The sequence below is a fragment of the Nannospalax galili genome, unplaced genomic scaffold, assembly GCF_000622305.1.
Source record: "Nannospalax galili isolate Female #2095 unplaced genomic scaffold, S.galili_v1.0 scaffold762, whole genome shotgun sequence".
NCBI classification, from domain to species: domain Eukaryota; kingdom Metazoa; phylum Chordata; class Mammalia; order Rodentia; family Spalacidae; genus Nannospalax; species Nannospalax galili.
Window position 1 is genome coordinate 606,547 of NW_008350126.1, and position 21,374 is coordinate 627,920.

Here is a 21,374-nt window from a genome sequence, read left to right on the forward strand (position 1 = left end):
GGAACTCACTATGTAATCTAGGCTGGCGTTGAACTCACAGATCTGCCTGCCTCTGCCTCCCTAGTGCTGGGACTAAAGACATGCACCACCACACCCAGCTTCCCTATATCGTTTTTTCTACCCCTTAAAAGGCTAATTTTTCTGCTCCAAATAGGTAAGAAAGTTGGTCTGTAAATAAGCGAAAATTTACCACAATGAAGTTTCATGTGTTTCTCTTATATCATGAAAGAAATTTTAAAACCTTCTATAAAAAGTACCCTTTGTGCTAGCTATCTTCTAGTCCCACAGAATTTTTTCAGAACAGCAAAATATAGGCTGCTGGAACTTGCCAGATGTTTAAAAAACAATTAGGAGTAAAGATTTAAGATTCTACGATGGGGAGACTGGAAAGATGGCTCAGTGGTTAAGAGTACTGGCTGCTCTTGCAGAGGACCTGGGTTCGATTCCCAGCACCCACATGACAGCTAACAACCATCTGAAACTCCAGTTCCAAGGGACTATAATGCCCTCTTCAGACTTCCACAGGCATTGCATGACATGGGTGCACTTACACACATGCAGGCAATACACTCATACACATATAAAAATAAAGTATTTTTTAAAAAGATTCGAAGATGTGGGGGAGCACCTGCTGCATCTTTGGTTCTCAACCCAGGTGTGCTGCTTATATGCTATCATACATAGAGGCTGCTGGATAGGAGAGCCCCCAAACGACCACATTTTCTTTTCTCTCTCTCTCTCTTTTTCTTTTTTTTTTTGGTCTTTTTGAGACAGGGTCTCCCTGTAGCCCTAGCTGACCTGGAACTCACTAAGTAGACCAGGCTGGCCTTGAACTCAGAGAGATCTGCCTGCCTCTGCCTCCCAATTGCTGGGATTAAAGGCATGCGCCATCACCCCTGGCTAAAAGGACCACATTTTCTTCACTGGATCTCTTTGTATTTTCAGATGATGATTTCTAAAAACAACCATCTCTAAGTTATGATTAGAAGGAAGTGAACGTTCTGAATCTATTATCAGCACTCCAAGGACTCAAAAAACTCATTATTCCAGAAGCTCTGTCAAAACTGCTGCTAAGAGTCAGGCGTGGTGGCACACGCCTTTAATCCCAGCACTCTGGAGGCAGAAGCAGGAGGATCTCTGTGAGTTCAAGGCCAGCCTGGTCTACATAGTGAGTTCCAGGACAGCTGGGGCTACAGGGAGACCCTGTCTCAAAAAGGCCAAAAAAAAAAAAAAAAAAAAAAAAAAAAAAAGATTAAAGGCAAGTTGTTGGACAGGACTAATTTAAAAATCCAACAGTCTAGCAGACCTGATCTTGCTCTGAAACTTGCTAGTTGTATCTTCTTAGACCTGTATTAGTCTTAAACTGACAGACTGTTTCCCAAATCACAAAGTATAAACAATACAACCTTTATTTCTCAGGACTGTGGACCAAATTTAATGGCATACAAACTACAACTAGCCAGGTGTGGTGGTGCACGCCTTTAATCCCAGCACTTGGGAGGCAGAGGCAGGCAGATCTCTGTGAGTTCAAGGCCAGCCTGGTCTACATAATGAGTTCCAGGACAGCTGAGTCTACAGAGAGACCCTGTCTCAGAAAGACCAAAAACAAAACAAAAAACCCACTACAATAAGTATAATTTCTACCACAGAACAAGTCACCTAAGAAATGGCATAGCATGTCTTTTCAGACTTTTCCAAAGACATTCTAAAACTCTGAATGAGGCAAAAGAAACACAACTTACCCCTGTACCCCTCAGGTTTGTTTGTAGAACAGGCCCAGAAGAGCATCCTGCTGTTTATTAGTGAAATAACTTCAGGTGCACAGAGTGTATTGCTGTGGAATGGGATGGAAACAACATAAGAACAATTTGTCTACTATAAACTGTTAGCAAAAAGTCAGAAAAGAAAGAAAATGACTCATTCACTTACCGACAGAACTCATCAGAGTCCTGGTGGTCATCTCCATGAAGATAAACCAAAAGAAAGCGAAGCTCCCGCTTGGCATCATTAAGTGCCTGCGCGAGACAGAAGATCACTACTTACTGTTAACACCCTGAACTAATACTTAGCTAAGGTCCAGATGGGTAGAACTATGTATTAATGAACAACAGCAGCAGCGACAACAGCAACAAGGAAAAAAACCAAACGAAACTAAACCAAAACAAAACAGTAAGAAACCATATATTCCCTGGGCTTCTGCCTTTCCACCACTGCCATTTTTCTCCCTATAAGAAATCCAAGCTAATAAGCTTTAATGGAAAAGGTTTTAGTGTTGTTAGGATTTAAATTGCATCAGGCACATGAGAATAGACAAGATGATATAAATCGGTTCTCAACAAGTCACAGAAAGGTCAGTTGTTTTCATGTTTCAAGATAAAAATGGGACTCTGACCACGTGAAAAGCCACTTTACAGCTTCCTAATTCTTGTCAATAAAAAAAAACAGCTACAAAGATGAGCCTGATCTAGCAGGAATCCAAGCAAGAACGAAGGATCAGAGCACCCAAAGCATTCCAAAGAGCACAGGGTTCAGAAGAGCTAAGAAAAAGCAAGTGTCCACGAATCTGTGTCTAGGTATATACATGATGTGCTCCTGAGTGACTCACTTTAATTAACATTTCCTGAGCAGCCCATGCTGGTCTACCCTCAAGATGACAGTAGAGAGGTGCTTCTCTTCCTCGTCCCTGCTATCTGCAGCTTTGACAAGAGAACCTAAATGCTGCATAGTAGGCATCTAAGTTTGTCAAGTGGGGTGGCAGCAGCCAGCAAGAAGACTGACTGTGAGAAAAAGCAGATGTGGAAAAAAATCAAAGCAGAAGCAAGGGTGAATGTTTTGTTTTCCTTCCTCCAGATAAGATTCAGGAACCTTCCTGGAGGCTCCAGAATAGAACCACCTTTTAACATATGCCCATGGTGTTAACTCTCTATTTTTATCTGGAAAACTACATATGCCTAACACCCAGTTTTGCTGCCGAGAGGTGACAGTGAAAGGTCTTTGTGGCTCAGGTTGAATGAAATGAACCATCTTTAGTCTGTTACATTCTATTCAATTTTGTAAAGGGAAACGCACTTTGGTTTTGCCTTCCAGTCATGTGTAGTCTGATAATGGAGAGAAGACATGGATACAAATAACTATAAGGAGGAATATAAAAGCGCTATGAATGTAAACATAGTGATGGAAGAACAAAAAGGAAGGACAATGTTTTAGACTGCAAAGTGGGGCAGGGCAGGGTGCAAATGGAATGGTTAGGAGAGGGTGTGAAATGAGCTAGCTGAACGATGAGCAAGATTCTAATTAGCTAAAATTTGAGGTGGAAGGAACAGCAACAGCAAAGGCACTGAGGTAGGAAAGTGTTCAGGGAAGGGTACAGCTGGACCCTAGGGTATGAAGAAACAAGTTATTCAGAAAAGAAGTCAAAAGAAGGTTGGAATTAGATCAAGGAGGGCCTAGATAAAAGGTTTGGTATTCTCTTTAAAAAAGTTTTCTCCTGTAACCAATGAAGAGCCATGTTAAGTCTTTTCAGTAAAAGAAAAGTAAGATGAGAGCTAAGCTACACTCTCCTTTGAGGACAGAATCATACTGGTAAGTTGGCATCTATTTGGTTTGTGGCACTGACCTGGCTGTACGTTCCCTGGTAGAAGACAGGGTGTGCCCTCCCATATTTCTCTTCAAAAGAGTGCATAAATGAAACAATGTCCCCAACAGGGTCAGTGACCCGGCTGCGAGGGTCAGGCCGTATAAAACGAAGAGCAAACCTGGGGAGGAAGGAATAAATATCACATGAATCGGCTTACTGTAGTGCATATGGCATGGGCCAGTTTGTACAGATTTTTATAACAGAGCCAGAGGCATGGCAGCAAACGGAAGTGATCCATGAGTTGGCCATCAAACCTGACAGCAGATTCTAGCTCAAAGGCCACAAAGCTGCCAAGTATTGTTCAAGAAGAATGTAAACTAGTAGGACTATAAATTCTAACACTGGGCTAAACAATTTTATTGCTTTCTGCAGCAAAACAGAGCTAGAAGGATTGGGAAAGGAAGATAATGGTCCTAGACACTATCTAACACAGTAGCCACCACCTACTTGTGGCTATTATAAATGTAAATGCATTACACTAAATACAGTTACAAATTCAGAGCCTCAATAGCTACATGTGGTAACTTCTATACTAAACATCACAAAGAATGTGTTTATTACCAAAAATGTTCTATTGGCCAAACATTGCTTTAGGACAGACACCTCTTTCTGGTTGTTTTACCTGCCTCTCTTTCCCTTCTGTACTCTTGAGATTCTGGATTTTATATATATTTTTTTCCTTTTTGTCTTTTTGAGACAGGGTCTCCTTGTAGCCCCAGCTGTCCTGGAACTCACTATGTAGACCAAGCTGGCCTTGAACTCACAAAGATCCGCCTGCCTCTGCCTCCTGAGTGCTGGGATTAAAGGCTTGCACCACCACACCAGGCCTTAAAAAAATATTTTGTTTATTATTTTTATTTTTTTATATGTATGAGTGTTATGCCTGCATGTAGGTAAGTGCACCCATGTCATGCATTGCCCATGGAGGACAGCAGATGCCGTGGAGTCCCTGGAACTGGATTTACAGTTATTAGCTGCCCTGTGGGTGCTGGGTTTCGAACCCAGGACTGTTCTGCAAGAACAGCCAGTGTTCTTAACTGCTAAGTCATCTCTCCAGCCCCGAGATTCTGGATTTTTAATTCATACCCCCCAAGCTACTCAAATTGTCAATAGGGACTTCAAACTTAAACTTCTAGTCACAATTTACTTGCTCTTCAAAGGGGAAACTAAATTGTGAATGATGTGTTTTCTGTTGATAGCATCTGTGGAGGGAATCATAAAACGGACCCAGTTTGGAGTACTGGCAGCTACACATTACCTAATGGTTGTCCACACTTAAACCTGAAGAGCCACCCTATCATATTTGGATAGCACCCTTTCTTTATGCTTTGGGTTTCCACAGAAGGCAATGGGCAGAGGCTGACATGGCACATTTATTATTAAGTTGCCTGGATGACAGAGCTGTATTAAAATTAGTAAAACATGCCATGCATATTTTCCTAAGGAGAGCAAACAATATTCATTCTGAAGAATTTTCAGCGTAGAAAAAGGTGACCAAACTCTGAGACTTTCCTTACCATATCTTGGACCTCAACAAATTCCCCACATGTATGCAATTTGGAATACTTGGAATTTTTCCTGAGTCATCAAACCAAATTCATTGACATAAACATTCCAAGAAAATTAAAAACATAAAATGTAAGAATGTTGTGTTTATAGGAAAGTAGTTAGAAGTGCTTCAAAAGACTGATACTAGCTGGGTGTGGTGGCACATGCCTTTAGTCCCAGCACTTGGGAGGCAGAGGCAGGAGGATCTCTGTGAGTTCAAGGCCAGCCTGGTCTATACAGTGAGTTCAGGTCAGCTGGGACTACAGGGAGACTCTTCGTCTCAAAAAGACAAAAGAAGAAAAAAAAAAAAAAAAAGACTGATACTTTGACTATTTTCTCTGAAATTAGTTATTTTAAGATAATCTCTTTAAATGCTCAAATTTTAGGAGGGGTAAAGATTAACTCTTGTTTCTCATTATAATGTATTTCCACAGTTAAGACAATGTTAGATATGTCAATTCAGTTTTCATTATGAGTCTGGAAGATTTTAAGAGTTCACATTGCCATTCCTGAATAAAACAGAGATGGAAAATGTGATGGCCATTAAGAACAGTATTAAAGCAAGGATGCCATTATGCAAGAGACCAAGAAGAATGCTATTATTCTGTCCCTGAACTTCTGCAGCTAGCTGCTAGCTAGGTCCTTACTTTCAGCCTTTGCTGCTCAGAGCAGAGAAAAAGCTATCCCATCCCATATTTGGAGAAGTGTGCACATTTTCCTTGCATAGATTCTAATGGCATAACTCTGGCTTGACTTGGAACTCTTTTTTTTTTTTTTTGAGACAGGGTCTTACTATGTAGCCCTGGTTGACCTGGAATTCACTATTTAGATCAGCCTGCCTCTGCCAACACATCTAGTTTTGGCTTGGGATTCTTTATGTAGTCCAAGCAGGCTTCAAATTCAAAATTTTCCTGCCTTACCTTCAATAGGACTATAGGTATATGCTACCATACCTAGCCTCCCATAAACATTTCAGTTCTTCATAAAGTTCAGGAATGGGTCCAGACCATATCCCTTGCTAAGCCTGATTTTCCAGGTCGTCAGGCTTCACTCAACATTTCCTAGCCTTGGATACTGTAGCTTCCAATGATGAAGTTTCTGATTGTACACAAAGAGAGCTAGACAGTGAAGGCATGAAGTAGGTATATAGACACAAAAGTTCCAGTGTCAGCAACCTAAGGGTTGCTATAGTAGAGGGAAATGTACCAAACTGTCTTACAAAAATTACGATTTATGGCAAACTGGGTAACCTCAGAGCAGGAAGATCTATTGGGATTGTGACTAGTGAGGCAGCAAAGTGGTTTAGGGTAAACGTTCCAAGGAATGTGAAGTTAGGAGATAATGGTGGTTAGAAAGGAAAGGGTATGGTGATTAACTAGGGAATGTAGAGGTGACAAACATGGTAGGGGAAGGGAAAGACCAATAAACACAGGCAAATTTGATTCTTGTCTGTTTGGTTGTGAGCCTGAGCCTTTAACGGCTGTGCCAGCTCTCCAGCCCAGGCACAAAAAGCACTAATTTAAAGACATTTTATTTTATAATACCTGCCATATGCAACAATTTAAAACTTGGTTTTTTACTATGGTAAAAGACTGGGCAGGAAGAATATTTAATCGATTAACAAATTGGCAAATCAAAACTGATTCAGCATTAAACTTATTGTGGTCTAACTTTCAGTTCCAAAGACTATTCTGTTGTTAGTAGTATACAAATACAGAGGTACATACCTAAATATGTCAAGTATCGTGTAATAGGTAAACCGGAATGGAAGCATTATCAAATAATAACCCCATCCAAGCAGCCCCTGAAATTTCAAAAACAAAGTTAGAGACCCTATTCCCTCAGTATCTAGTACTTCAAGAAAACCGGCTAGTTGAGATTTTCTTGCTCTACCATCCTGGGATTCCCTACTTTAGAAATACAGTGCCTGTTTCCTGGCATTCTCACCCTGAAATGCTACTGCTTTTGGTATCATTTACTCTAACACTATCATTTTTTTTCACACAATTAAAAAATTATTTTATGTGTATGAGCAGTCTGCCTGCATGTATATGTGTACCACATGCATGCAATACCCACAGAGGCCTGAAGAGGGTATCAGAGTCCCCTGAACTGGAGTCACAGATGGTTGTTAGCCACCATGTGAGTGCTAAGATCTGAACCTGAGACCTCTACAAGAACAACCCGTATTCTTAACTGCTGGGCCATCTCTCCAGTCCCTTTCCCACATAATTTTGGTCTTAAATCTCTAACATTTTCCTGCATAGACATATTTATTTATTTATTGGTCTTTTTGAGACAGGGTCTCCCTGTAGCCCCAGCTGGCTTGGAACTCACTCTGTAGACCAGGCTGGCCTTGAACTCAAAGAGATCTGCCTGCCTCTGCCTCCCAAGTGTCCCATGTCCAGCTAGACAAAGCTACTTATATTTGCTGTCAAATTCAACTTCAAGTTTACCCCTCCACATAAGTATCCATTCTTCCCTTCTTAAACATAAAAAATATAGTACATAGAAATTCCAAGGAAGATAATCATCGTTACCCTTAGACACTTGTATTTCAACAGTAAGTCTACTGCCACAATGACAAATCCTCATAATAGCTACTAATCTTAGTAATAACACTAATATTTTATTGCTGTCATATACATAATGGTTTACAAAACTGTGATTAATATCAAATTGGGTCAACATGAGACACCTGTGATCAGAGTCAGGGCGCACTAGAGCTGCATGGCTGATACTAGGGCCTCAAACACAAAGCAAAGCCCAACACAAGCTGAGCAAACACTGGAACTATAAACTACTCCTTAAGTTATGTACTGCTCTAGGAATCTTCCTCCCTCCCTCCCTCCCTTTCTCTTATTTTTCCCTCCCTCCCTCCCTCCTTCCCTCCCTTCTCCTTTTCCCTTCCTCCCTTTCTCTATTTCTCTCCCTCCCTCCTTTTTCCCTTCCTCCTTCCCTCCCTTTCTCTATTTCCCTCCCTCCCTCCTTCCCTCCCCCTTGCCCTTTTCTTTTCTTTTTCCTTTCCTTTCCTCTTTCCCTTTCCCTCCCCTCCCTTTCCTTTCCTTTCTTTTCTTTTTTCTTTCAAGAAAGAATCTCACTAGGTAGCCCAGGCTAGAATTTCAGCAGTGCTAGAATTTCAGCAGGTATCCAGGCCAGGCAGACTACATACACATCTTGAATACCTACAAACAACTATACCCATGTTTTCTCCCCTTTGTCTGTGGTTTCACTTTCTACATTTTCAGTTATCCTCCATCAACTGAGGTCCAAAATATTAAATTTTTAGAAAATTCTAAAAATAAACAATTCATAAATTTTAAACCACAAATTGTTCTCAATAGTGTGATGAAATCTTGTGCCACACTGCCTAGCCCACTCAGGATGTGAATCATCTCTCTATCTGGTATTCCTTATAGGATACCTGCCCATTATTAGTCTCTTGATAGCCACTTTGGATAGCAGATCTGTCAAGGTATCACTTGTGTTTAAGTAATCCTCATTTTACTTAAAAATGGTTCCAAAGCAGAGATGCTGGCAACTGAGATGCTGAACAGAATCATAAAGTGCTGCCTTTAACTGAAAAGATAAACGTTCTTGACTTTTTTTTAAAAACCCCAAATGAATGAAATTATTAAAAAGGGGGACATTCTAGCTACAAAATAACTTGCCCTTGGTTGTGGTCTTGAGACAACATAGCTGTAGATCCTGTGATCAGCTGTATTAACCTGTAGGGGTCGGGATGGAGGTGGGTTGAAAACACTTGGCACACCCTCTTGCTCATTCAGTCTGTCTTGGACAGCAGCCTGAGAAGGAGAACAGAAGAGCAGGAATTTCAGTGATGCTCAGATCAACTCAAAAGAGGGAACTACTGCTGAATGTCTCAAAACAAGGTGATCACTACCCAAAGGGCTCCCGATGAATATACTCTAAAGGACCTTTATTCCTACTGTACTGAAAGGCAATGAGAATTCACGTACAGCAGAAAAAACCAAGGAACTTGTCTTGACATCACACTTACATAGCAAGTGTACTATTAGTATATATTTCCTAGGATGGCTGAAACATCACTGTACTTTACCATATAATCCCAAGAAAAGTGGCTGACAGAACGCAGTGCCACAGAGCTGTGCAATGGGGCAGTACTTATAGTTAGTAGCTGACAGAACATTTTGGCACAGAGATATGTTAGGTCTGAATCCTAGCTCCACAGCCCAGACAAGTAACTGAACTTATGAGCCTCTCTGAATCCTAGCTCCACAGTCTAGACAAGTAACAACTTCTGAGTCTCAGGTTCCTTGTGTGCAAAAATGAAGTAAACTTAATGGCTAGAATTAATCTAAAAAAAAATATTTTTTTTTTTTTTAGTAAAGCAAACTATATAGATTAAGGGAAAGAAAGAGCTCTTGGGGGTGGGAGGGGTAAGAAGAACACCCTAATCTGAAATTTTGAATATTCAGGGATGAGGATGTAGCTCAGTTGGTAGAGCGCTTATATATACGAGGTCCTGAGTTCAATCCCCAGTACTACATAAACTAGTGCAGTAATTCTGGCACTCAAGAAAGAGGTAGAGGAAGGAGGAGCCAAAGTTCAAGGTCATCCTGAGCTACATAGGGAGCTCCAGTACAGTCTTGACTAGAGACTCTGTCTCAAAACCAGAAACCAAGAAAGAAAATTTGAATATCTGGGTAAAAACTTTCATTCTTCCTAAGCACTTCCTCTGAAAATAATTATCTGTTCCAGTGCTGTGAAAAATTTGGCCTAAGAGATATCTAGCCTTCCCTTTCTCAGTGATCCATCTGATGGGCATACCTCTTTAGTTACTGTAGCTGGAGGTGTCTCATCTAACAGTCTTAGGATAAACGGTGACAATGATAGATCAACCATGTGATTTAGGGTGGTAACTTCAGGTAACTAGGAGATAGAGTTCAATCATCTAGGCAGCCAATCAAATCAATTATGACTGAGTAACGAAGGATAATGCACTCTAATTCTATGATAAGACAGGTATGCAGGTTTCATATTTGGGGAACCATTGAGACCCTGCTCTAAGTCTCTTCTGGTTTTAAACTTTATCAATGTTCTATCATAAACTATAATCAGGAGCCAGGTGTGGTGGCACAAGCCTTTAATCCTAGCACTTGGGGGGCAGAGGCAGGTGGATCTCTGTGAGTTACAGGCCAGCCTGGTTTATATAGCAAGCGCCAGGCCAGCTGGAGCTACAAGGAGACCCTGTCTCAAAAAGACCAAAAAGAAACAAAACAAAACACCCCTATAATTAGGAGTATGTAACAGTTTTCAGTGACTTGCTAGTAAGCTATCAAACCTGAGGGTAGAATTTTCAGCCCTTTGAACTTGCAGTTGGTTATAAAAAGGGTCTTTGAGCCAGGCGTGGTGGCGCACACCTTTAATCCCAGCACTCAGGAGGCAGAGGCAGGCAGATCTCTGTGAGTTCAAGGCCAGCCTGGTCTACATAGTGAGTTCCAGGACAGCTGGGGCCAAAGGGAGACCCTGTCTCAAAAAGACAAAAACAAAACAAAACAAAAGGTCTTTGGGAAGGCCACATTCTAAGTTTGATGGCTGAGTTTAAACTTTAAATTCTACCTAGAATTTGTTAAGACACATTCGGTGAGAAAAAAATAACCTTTCAGGGCTGGTGAGATGGCTCAGCAGGTAAAGGCACTTTCAGCCAAGCCTGACAACCTAAGTTTGATCCCTGGGACTCATATGGTAGGAGGTAAGCACTGACTCCCCCAAGCTTGTCTCTGACCTCCACACACACTCCCTCACAAATAAATAAAATTTAAAAAAGAAAACCTTTCAACAAATGATGCTGAAATAACTGATTAACTATATATAAAAAAAGACTGAAACTTTACTTACTAGACACAGATATAAACTCAAAATATAACAATGCTTAAATGTAAAACACAAAATTGGGAAGCTCTTAAAACAAAGGTTTAAGCCGGGTGTGGTGGCACATGCCTTTAATCCCAACACTCTGGGAGGCAGAAACAGGCAGGCAGATCTCTGTGAGTTAAAGGCTAAGACTGGTCTGCATAGTGAGTTCAGGCCAGCAGGGGCTACAGGGAGACCCTATCTCAAAAAGACCAAAAAAACCCAAAACCAAACAACAAACAAAACAAAACAAAACATGAATATCATTTTAGTTACTGGGAAATACAGATCAAAACCATAAAGAGATTATTTCATTCCCTCTAGGATAATTATAATGTAAATGATAGTAACAACCTCTGATGAGGATACGGAGAATTTTGGGACCTTTATATACTACTGTTGGGGATGTAAAAATGGTACAATCACTTTAAAAAGAGTGGCAGTTCTTCAAAAGGTTAAACACACAGTTACCATATGGTCCACCAAGAAAACATAATCACACAGTACCGTAACATTCGTTGCATCATTACTGACAACAGCCAAAAGTGTAAAAAGCCCAATGTCTATTAACCTATAAACAGATGAAGATCCTGTAGTGCTGTAGTGCGCATGTTTGTGTCCCTGAGAAATTCCTACACCAAAACCTAATACTGGGCTGGGGAGATGGTTCAGTGGATAAGTACTTGCTGTGCAAGTGTGAGGAATTAGGACCGCAACACCCACATAGAAGCGGGGAATGCATGGTGACCTCCCAGTGCTCAAGAGGCAGTGATAGAGGACCATGAAGCAAGCTGGCTAGCTATACTAGCCCAATCAGGAAGTTCTGTGTTTTTGAGAGACCCTGCTCAGTAAATAAAGTAGAGAGTGATTGAGGAAGACACCCAGGTTCTATTCCCAACACCCACATGGAGGCTAACAACCGTCTATAACTCCAGTTCCAGGGGAATCTGACACCCTCTTCTGACTTCAGCAGGCATTGCATGACATAGGTGCACTAATATACATGCAGGCAAATATACTCATACAAATGAAAAATAAATGTTTTTTAAAAAAAGACAAAAAAGAAAGGATGAATGAATGATTGATTATCTTTTGGTTCAGGGGCTCAAATGGAGGACCTAAAACATTAGGTAAAGACTATACCACTAAGCCAGGCGTGGTGGCGCACACCTTTAATCCCAGCACTTGGGAGGCAGAGACAGGTGGATCTCTGTGAGTTCGAGGCCAGCCTGGTCTACATAGTGAGTTCCAGGACAGCTGGGGCTACAGGGAGACCCCGTCTCAAAAAGACCCCAAAAAAAAAAAAAAAAAAAAGACTACTATACCACTGACCAGGTGTGGTGTGCACACTTTTAGTCCCAGGACACTGGAGGCAGAGGTAGAGGTAGAGGCAGGCAGATTTCTGTGAGATCCTGGTTTACATAATGAGTTCCAGGACAGCTGGGACTATAGGGAGACCCTGTCTCAAAAATAAAACAAGACCCCTCTCCAAAAGAACGTATAGTTTGACATTTGAGCTATATATGAATAAACTTATTTGAAAAAAACCACATTGATAGCATTTGTTGAAATTATAAAATTAGGACTTTCGAGCAAAAATTAAAATTTGGAAAACTTGACTATTTTTAGTTCTAAGAAATTGTTAATCTGGCTATGCTGGGGAAGCAATAATGAGAAACAGTGGAAGTGAAGGACTGGAATTTTCTTCATATTTCATCTTAGACTTTCTTCGGCCCTAAAATTATTTTTAGATATAGTATGTACTAAAAGTACAAAGAAAAAAGCTATATACATAAATACAGTACAATCTCATTTGTGTAAGAAATTACATACAAATCTATATAGTCATGTAAATGAATACAGAGTCTACAGGGAGATACATTAAAATTTAAAACTAGTGTCTGGGCATGGTGGCACATGCCTTTAACCCTAGCACTTGAGAGGCAGAGGCAGGCGGATCTCTGTTAGTTCAAGGCCAGCCTGGTCTACATAGTGAGTTCCAGGCCAGTTGGGGCTACAGGGAGACCTTGACCTCCACGGGCAAAAAAAATCTGATAGGCATCAAGTAGTTTAAGAGTAATCATTTTCTTTTTTATGCTTTTTGGAATTCTTTGCCTATGTGATGGCATACACATTGTGTATGGGTATTTTTGCAACAAGCTTGTATTGTTACATTTTATATTAAATGACAGTTAATATTATACTGGATAACTGGAAACCAAAAATAAAGAATGGGTAAATCAAATTGGAATTCTAAGCAAAAATAATGATATTAACAAAAGATATTACAAGAAAATTCTAATAGTTGCATATCTACATGTCAAATAAAACATTGTGATGCTAAGAGCTGGAGAGAGGGTTCAATGGGTAAAAGTATTTACTGTGAAAACTTGAGGACTTGATTCAGATCCTCAGCACCCACATAAAAATCTGTAACCCCAGCTCCGGAGAGGCAGAGAAAGAAGGGTCCCTGGGGTTTGCTGACCAGTCAGGTCCAGCTCAATCAGTGAGTCTGGATTCAATGAGAAATGCTATCTTGCTATCTCAAAACAAAAACAAACAAAAAACCCACATACACATGCATGCTCACCGACTCACTCATGCACAAACCACACCAAAAAAACAAAACAACAACAAAAAACACCTGTTATACTACAGGTAAGAAAGTTCTTCTGGCCGGGTGTGTTAGCACAAGCCTTTAATCCCAGCACTTGGGAGGCAGAGGCAGGCAGATCTCTGTGAGTTCAAGGCCAGCCTGGTCTACATAGTGAGTTCTAGGACAGCTGGAGCTACAGGGAGACCCTGTCTCAAAAAGACCCCCCCCAAAGGTCTTCTGCTAGGTATGGTGGTGCACGCCTTTAATCTCAGTACTTGGGAGGCAGAGACAGGCAGATCTCTATGAGTTCAAAGCCAGCTTGGTCTACATAGTGAGTTCCAGGACAGCTGGGGCTACAGGGAGACCCTATCTCAAAAAAAAAAAAAACAAAAAAAAAACAAACCCAATACGAAACATGGTCTCGAGCAGGACCTTTGACTTATCCTCACACAGATGAAACTGGTAAAAGATTGAAGCCAGGGGCTCCTCCCAAGCCTATGTTAGCCATGAGGAACAGATCCTCAAAAGACCTCAAGAGTCAAAATAAATTGTTTATCCAGTATAATATCCCAAAAGGAAAAGTATAACCAAAGATTAATGGAGTCAATATAATTTTTAAGAGTCCATATGTATAGCTAAAGGCTACATAACAAGAAACAATGCCAGACAGGAGATACCTTCCTTTGAGTAATTGGCCAAGGTGGCACAAGAGACTCCCAGACAGTAACCCGGCATAGAACTGGGTAAATGAACACCAGACCCCAATCTTATCTAAAGGAATATTGACAACTGATTGCTGCTAGATGAGGAACAGCTGATCTTCCTAAAACAAGGATCTTTAGATAGGCTGACTATTCAGCAGACAGACAAGCACTGGAGAATGGCTGGGGTGTCGACAACACAGTGGATAGTAACAGGGATGACAGAGTATATGGTTTCCAGTATGTGGGAGAGGGGAGGCTATGGGAGGGTGCCATTTGGGAAGTGGGTATATAGATGAATAAGATTGTGTGGGATGTTCTGTATGATATACACACAGAAAAATCAACGAATTAAAAAAAGAAGTATTTGAGGAGGAAGCATAAAAATTTAGTTCATGTTAAATAGTAGAGGTGATAAACATTACCAGTGAAATCTACCTGATAACTTTATATGCATGCTCAGATGCAAAGGTTCTCAAAAAGTAACCAACTGTGACTAGTAATAATCAGATATATAGAGATTAGAAACTCATGTGCAAACATCTTTCTTAGTGTCAATTACATAAAAACTGAATTTTTCTGTATGAAACTGTGTATTTTAATAGTGAAATGGAGATCCTTTTTAAAGGTCAAAACCTCATTTAATTTTATATCTTATAGGGTTTATAATGAGTACAATATTGTATAACTGTATTAATTCAACTGTAAACCTAAAAATTTACAGCCAATTTTGAAAGAGATGCATCTTAGCTCTGGAAATTGTTACTGAATATGTCGATGCTATTGTAATGAAATGCTTCTTCTAATTATGTGGTTATTAAATAAATAATTTTTTAAAAAATAAAACAAAAAACCCAAAATTAAAAAAAAAAAAGTTCTTCTTCAGCCAGGTGTTGGGTCCACAGCACTGTGTAATCCCAGCACTGTGGAGGCAAAGCAGGTGGATCCCTGTGAGTTCAAAACCAGCCTGGTCTACATAACAACCTCCAGGTCAGCGGGGGCTATAGGGAGCCTCTGTCTCAAAACAACAACAACAACAACAACAACAACAACAAAAACAACAACAAAACCTATAGCGAATTCCAGGCTAGTCAAGGCTATATAATGAGACACTGTCTCAACCCCCTCCCCCACAAACCAAAAAACCACCAAACAAAAATAAAGTACCTCCTCCAAATACACATAAAGTTTATGAATATATCTTATTTGCATTATGTACTGACTTAACCTAAGAGTATGTACAAAATGTAAGCATTCTCTTTGATTTAGTATTTTTCATTAATATTGGAAAGGTGTATTGATACTGGCATACTAAACAGAGTTACATACAGAAGGAAGTCTGGAAGGACACATATTAAAACATCAAATGCGTTTACTGTTACAAAGTATGATTACTGGCCGGGTGCAGTGGTGCACGCCTTTAGTCTCAGAACTTGGGAGGCAGAGGCAGGCGGATCTTGAGTTCAAGGCCAGCCTGGTCTAGATAGTGAGTTCCAGGACAGTTGGGGCTACAGGGAGACCCTGTCTCAAAAAGACCAAAATAAAAAAAAAAAAAAAAACCCAAAAAAAAAAAAAAAAAAAAAAACCCAAAAAAAAAACAACAACAACAACAAAAAGAAACCCCCCAAAAAACCCCAAAGTATGATTATCAAAATTTTTCTTATATTTTAAAATTTTACAGGCATAGCTTGCTTTTGTAATAGGAAAAAACCCCCAAAGCCCCAAGACATTACTACTGGGGAACAAATCTTTAAAGCTATATAAGTTATATCAAGTAATCTCATCATATAAACAGGAATAAAAAAAGAAATTGCAGATGTAATAATTCTTTATCTCACAAAGAATATAATCACTGGAAAACGCATATTTGTCAACAGTGTTCACAGCTAAGAGAGAAGGAAAAAAGGAGTGCAAGTTAGGACATGCAACAACTTGCAGATAATGCTTCCATCTTATTCATATTTGATTAAAAGAAATTTGAAACTATTACAAACCATTTTGGCTTTAGGAGCTGAAGGATAGGAACACTTATCTTCCTCTCTGCCCCTCTCCTCTCCTTTCTCTCTTTGAGGCAGAGTCTTGCTATGTAGTTCCGGCTTGAACTTGTGATTTTCCTGCCTTAGCCTCCCAAGTGCTGGCAGTACAGATATGTGCTAATATGCCTGGCTTACCTTCCTGACTACCCCCTCCCTGACTCCTGTATATTTATTTTTCCTTCTTTCATTTTTTTGGGGGGGGGTCTTTTTGAGACAGGGTTTCCCTGTAGCCCCAGCTGGCCTAGATTTACTATGGAGACCAGGCTGACCTTGAACTCAGAGATCCACCTGCCTCTATCTCCCTAGTACTGAGGTTAAAGGCGTATGACACCATGCCTGGCTCATATATTTGTTTTTCTGTTTGAAATATTTAATTAAAAATATATTTAAAGCCAGGCATGGTAGCACATGCCTTTAGCCCCAGCACTTGGGAGGCAGAGGTAGGGGGATCTCTATGAATTTGAGGTCAGCCTGGTCTACACAGTGAGCTCCAGGACAGCCAGAATTATATAATGAGACCCTTAACAAAACAATAAATATATGTATAAAATGTTAATAGAAAATTACTAAATCACAAACCCAAACATGAAGTAAAATGAAAGATCAATAGGAAAAGGACAAAGACAACCAAATTATTAGGGCAAAGAAGAAAATAACTTAATTTTCTGTGCATGTGCACACATGCATGTGGCAGCCAGATGACTACTTCAGGTGTCATTCCATAGGCACCTTCCACTTGTGAGAGGATCTCTTGTTACCCAACATTTACTCTTGATATAAACCATTAATATACTGGGGCTGGAGAAATGGCTCAGCAGTTAACATCACTGGTGCTCTTGGAGAGAACAGAGGATTGGTTTCCAGTACCCACATGGAGGCTAACAACCTGTAACTTCACTTCCAGAGGTTCTAATACCCTCTTCTGGACTCTGCCGGCATTGCACACATGTGTTGCACACTTATATACAAATGTAGGCAAAACACTCATACACATTAAATAAACTGTTAATATACTAATTAGAGTGGCTAACAGGTATCAATTGAGAATCTAAAATATGTAAGGTTAGTGTTAAATGTTGGTAATATAGCAATTAACCAAACGAAAACAAAAAAAAAATTCTGTTTTCATGTACCCTTTGTTGTAGTGGATCTACCTCAAAGCAACCAACATCACAAATGATAATAAAGTATCAAAGGCATTATGGTGAGGACAAAGATGTTGCTATTAAGAAGATATAAGGGGAGAGGCACTTCATGAACAGATTTGATCATCATTTGTTCTATGATTCCATGGATTTTCATATTTTCTAGATTTCTACACTTGTATTTTAAAGATAAATGAGTCATGATTCTGAAAACAATATAAGTAACAAAATCCCCTACCTATTGTGGGGGAAAAAAAATCCCTGTGGAAAATGAATGTATCTTATACCTCTATATTCCAGTTATGCTGTTCCAAGGTATGTCGACATTGATCCATAGATTCTATACCAGTCAAATCCTGAAAAGGATAAAAACAAAAAGTTACTAAGAGGCCAAGGATGTAGTTCAATTGGTAACAACGTCTACCTAGTACACATAAAGCCTGGAGGTTCCATCCCCAGCACTGTATAAACCAGGCACATGTGACATATACCTAAAACCAGCACTTGGGAGGTGAAGGTTAAAGGACTAGAAGTTCAAGGCCAAGGTCATTTTTGGTTACATAAGACCCAGTTCAAAAATAAAGTTATGAGCTGGGGAGATAACTCAGTGAAGTGCTTGCACCTTACAAGTAAAAGGACCCAAGTTAAACCACTAGAATCCATGCAAAGTGGAGCATGGTGCACTATGAAGTTCTAAAGTGAACACAACTGGCTTCCTAGGTTTGTTTCTATTTCCTTTCAGGTGTCCGATATCCAGCAAACTTCACAGATCATATACATATCACATGCCGAGAAAATCCTCAGAGCTATAACCCTGAATATTCAGCACAAAAGTCACATCCTTCCATCCGCTCATGCAACTTTCAACAAATGTTTACTATGTGTTCATTCTATGTATTATAGAAAGATAAGGCAGTCTTTACTGTCAAGAAACTCTTGTCACTAGGCATGGTGGCACACACCTTAACCCCAGCCTCAGGAGGCAGAGGCAGACAGATCTCTGTGAGTTCAAGGCCAGCCTGGTCTACCTGGTGAGCTCCAGGTCAGCTGGGGATACAGGGAGACGCTGTCTCAAAAAGCCAAAAAAAAAAAAAAAAAAAAACAAACTCCTGTCAACAACTAGCAACCAGACAGACGGACCAATCTCTACAAGTATTAGGTTAGAATGGAATGACACAATTTCTTAGGCTTAGAATGGTAGAGCACACCTTTAACCCTAGCACTTGGGAGGCAGAGGCCAGCCTGGTCTACACAGTGACTTCTGGGCCAGTTGGGGCTTCAGGGAGACCGTCTCAAAAAAAAAAAAAAAAAAAAAAAAAAAAAAAGACAAGCTGGGCGTGGTGGCGCATGCCTGCAGTCCCAACACTTGGGAGGCAGAGGCAGGTGGATCTCTGTGAGTTCAAGGCCAGCCTGGTCTACATAGTGAGTTTCAGGACAGGTGGGACTACAGGGAGACCCTGTCTCAAAAAGAAAAAAAAAAAAAAAGAATTTTTTGCTTTGATTCTGTACTCCATATATCCATTGACAGGATGTTTTAATGATGGAATTTATTTTCTCTATAAAGTGCAATGCTTAATCTGCATTTAATTTGGACTAGACATCCTTTCCAAAGCTTAACAAACAAAATCCAAAATTGGTTTGTTTTTCGTCTTTATTTAAAAATTTTTTAAATTTATTTTTATGCGTATGAGCGTTTTGCCTGCATGCATAAGTGCACCTGTATCATGCAAACCCTGTGGTGGACAGAGAGGGCATCAGATCCCCTGGAAATGGAGTTACAGATATTTGTTAGCTGCCATGTGGCTGCAAGAGCAGCCAGTGCTCTTAACTGTTGAGCCATTTCTTCAGCCCCCTTGACCATTTTTATTTACTTATTTATTTATAAGTCTTTTTTTTTTTTTTTTTGGGACAGGATCTCCCTTTACCCCCACCTGTTTTGGAACTCCCTTTGTAGACTAGGCTGGCCTTGAACTCACAGAGATCCACCTGCCTCTGCCTCCCAAGTGCTGGGATTAAAGGCATGTGCCACCATGCCCAGCTTTATTGTTTGAGACAGGGCCTCTTAGTGAACCTGACGCTCACTCATTCAGTTAGGCTGGCTGGCCAATGAGAATCAGGGAACTGTTAAGAGCGCAGGAGTGTGCTTTTATGTCTCTACCCCTCCCCACTCAGTGCTAGGGTTACAGGAGTGTGCCACTACCCCAGCTTTTAATGTGGGTTCTCAGTATCCAAACTCAGATCTTCCTGCTTGTGCGGCAGGCACTTTACCAAGTGAGTTCCTTCTCAACTACCAATAAAAACGTTTAAGTATTGGGGGCTGGAGAGATGGCTCAGCAGTTAAGAGCACTGACTACTCTAGCAGAGGACCAGGTTAGATTCCTAGCACCTGCATGGTGGCCAACAACCACCCATAATTCCAATTCCAGAGGATTTGACACCTCTGCCTTCCTCGGGCTTTGCACAACATGGGTGCACTTACACACATACAGGCAATACACTCATATACATAAAAACAAGAATATTTAAAAAAATGTTTAAACAAAGTACTATAAACATTTCACTGGCATGGAGGTTTATGGCCATAATCCCAGCACTCTGGAGGCTGAAAGATGTGGAGCTCAAGTCTTCAGACAGTCTGGACTATACAGTGAAAGCCTGTCTTAAAAACAGAACAAACAGGTATGCGCTCCTCAGTGAGGACCAGGTAGTCTTTTGTGAAGCGGCAGCTGAGGAGGCTCCGGTGCTCGCCATGGCTGACGAGAAACCCAAAGAAGGAGTCAAGACTGAGAACAACGACCATATTAATTTGAAGGTGGCGGGGCAGGATGGTTCTGTGGTGCAGTTTAAGATTAAGAAGCAAACACCACTTAGTAAACTAATGAAAGCCTATTATGAATAACAGGGTTTGTCAATGAGGCAGATCAGATTCTGATTTGATGGGCAGCCAATCAATGAAACAGACATGCCTGCACAGTTGGAAATGGAGGACGAAGATACAATTGATGTGTTCCCGCAGCAGACAGGTGGTGTCTACTAAAAGGGAACCTACTACTTTATTCCAGAATTTTGTTATAGACCAAGAATACATTCTCAATTAGAAAGCCACAATTTGGTTCCACCACATCCTTACTACTACAGTATAGTTTTCTCTATTCTTTCATTTCCCTGTCCCCATTCCTTCCAGTACATAAAAGTAACTGGTGTATGTGCACAAGCACATTGTACTTTGTTCTTTTTGATCTAAATGGCCGGTGTTCTGTTTTGGTTGACATCAGATGGAGATGATGTGGGAACACACTGGTTCTGTGAAAACCTCCCCTTCTCCATTAATGGCATGCTCCATCAGCTCTTACCTTTATGTTCCAGTAAGTTATTTTGCTCTCACTGTTTTAACAAAAAAACAACACAAAAATCCTTGCATATCTTGTTTAATTGGAGAATTTTAATGTTTTTCATTTTATAACTTTTTTGTACATAGCTGTTACATGTTGGGCAATCTGTCTTTAAGTAGGGATAAATTACTCTTGAAAGAAAATGAATCCTAGATAGTTTTCCCTTCTAGCCAAGCATCTTGTTGTTTAAATAAACTTGTTTAAAATGGAAAAAAAAAAACCACAAAAAACAAAGAACATTGAGGAGAAATGGGAGATGGGAGAAAGGAAGGGAAGGAAAGAGAGAGAGTGAGCGAGCGAGAGAGAGAGAGAAACACTGAAACTAAGAACCTGTTACAAGCTAGAGATTTAAGACCCAATGGCTTTGATAACTCTGAGAATCCTGATTTTTAGTTGTCAACCACTCCAGGCTTCTTTCAAT

General features: G+C 40.3%; 1 protein-coding gene and 1 pseudogene across 3 annotated transcripts in view; one reads left to right on the forward strand and one right to left on the reverse strand.

Moving 5' to 3' along the window:
• Faf2 (Fas associated factor family member 2) overlaps positions 1-21,374 on the reverse strand; it is a 64,561-nt gene that overhangs the window by 14,296 nt on the left and 28,891 nt on the right. For 2 of the 3 annotated variants that reach the window (XM_008847322.3, XM_029570516.1), the window contains 6 exons: positions 17,849-17,917; positions 8,857-8,991; positions 6,913-6,989; positions 3,617-3,755; positions 1,930-2,015; positions 1,743-1,834 (listed from right to left, as the gene is read on the reverse strand). In XM_008847322.3, coding sequence (XP_008845544.1) covers positions 1,743-1,834; positions 1,930-2,015; positions 3,617-3,755; positions 6,913-6,989; positions 8,857-8,991; positions 17,849-17,917 — 598 coding nt within the window. The remainder of the gene's footprint in view (positions 1-1,742; positions 1,835-1,929; positions 2,016-3,616; positions 3,756-6,912; positions 6,990-8,856; positions 8,992-17,848; positions 17,918-21,374) is intronic. The other variant, XM_029570515.1, reaches the window with a different exon arrangement.
• On the forward strand, positions 20,276-20,721 carry LOC103745396 (annotated as a pseudogene).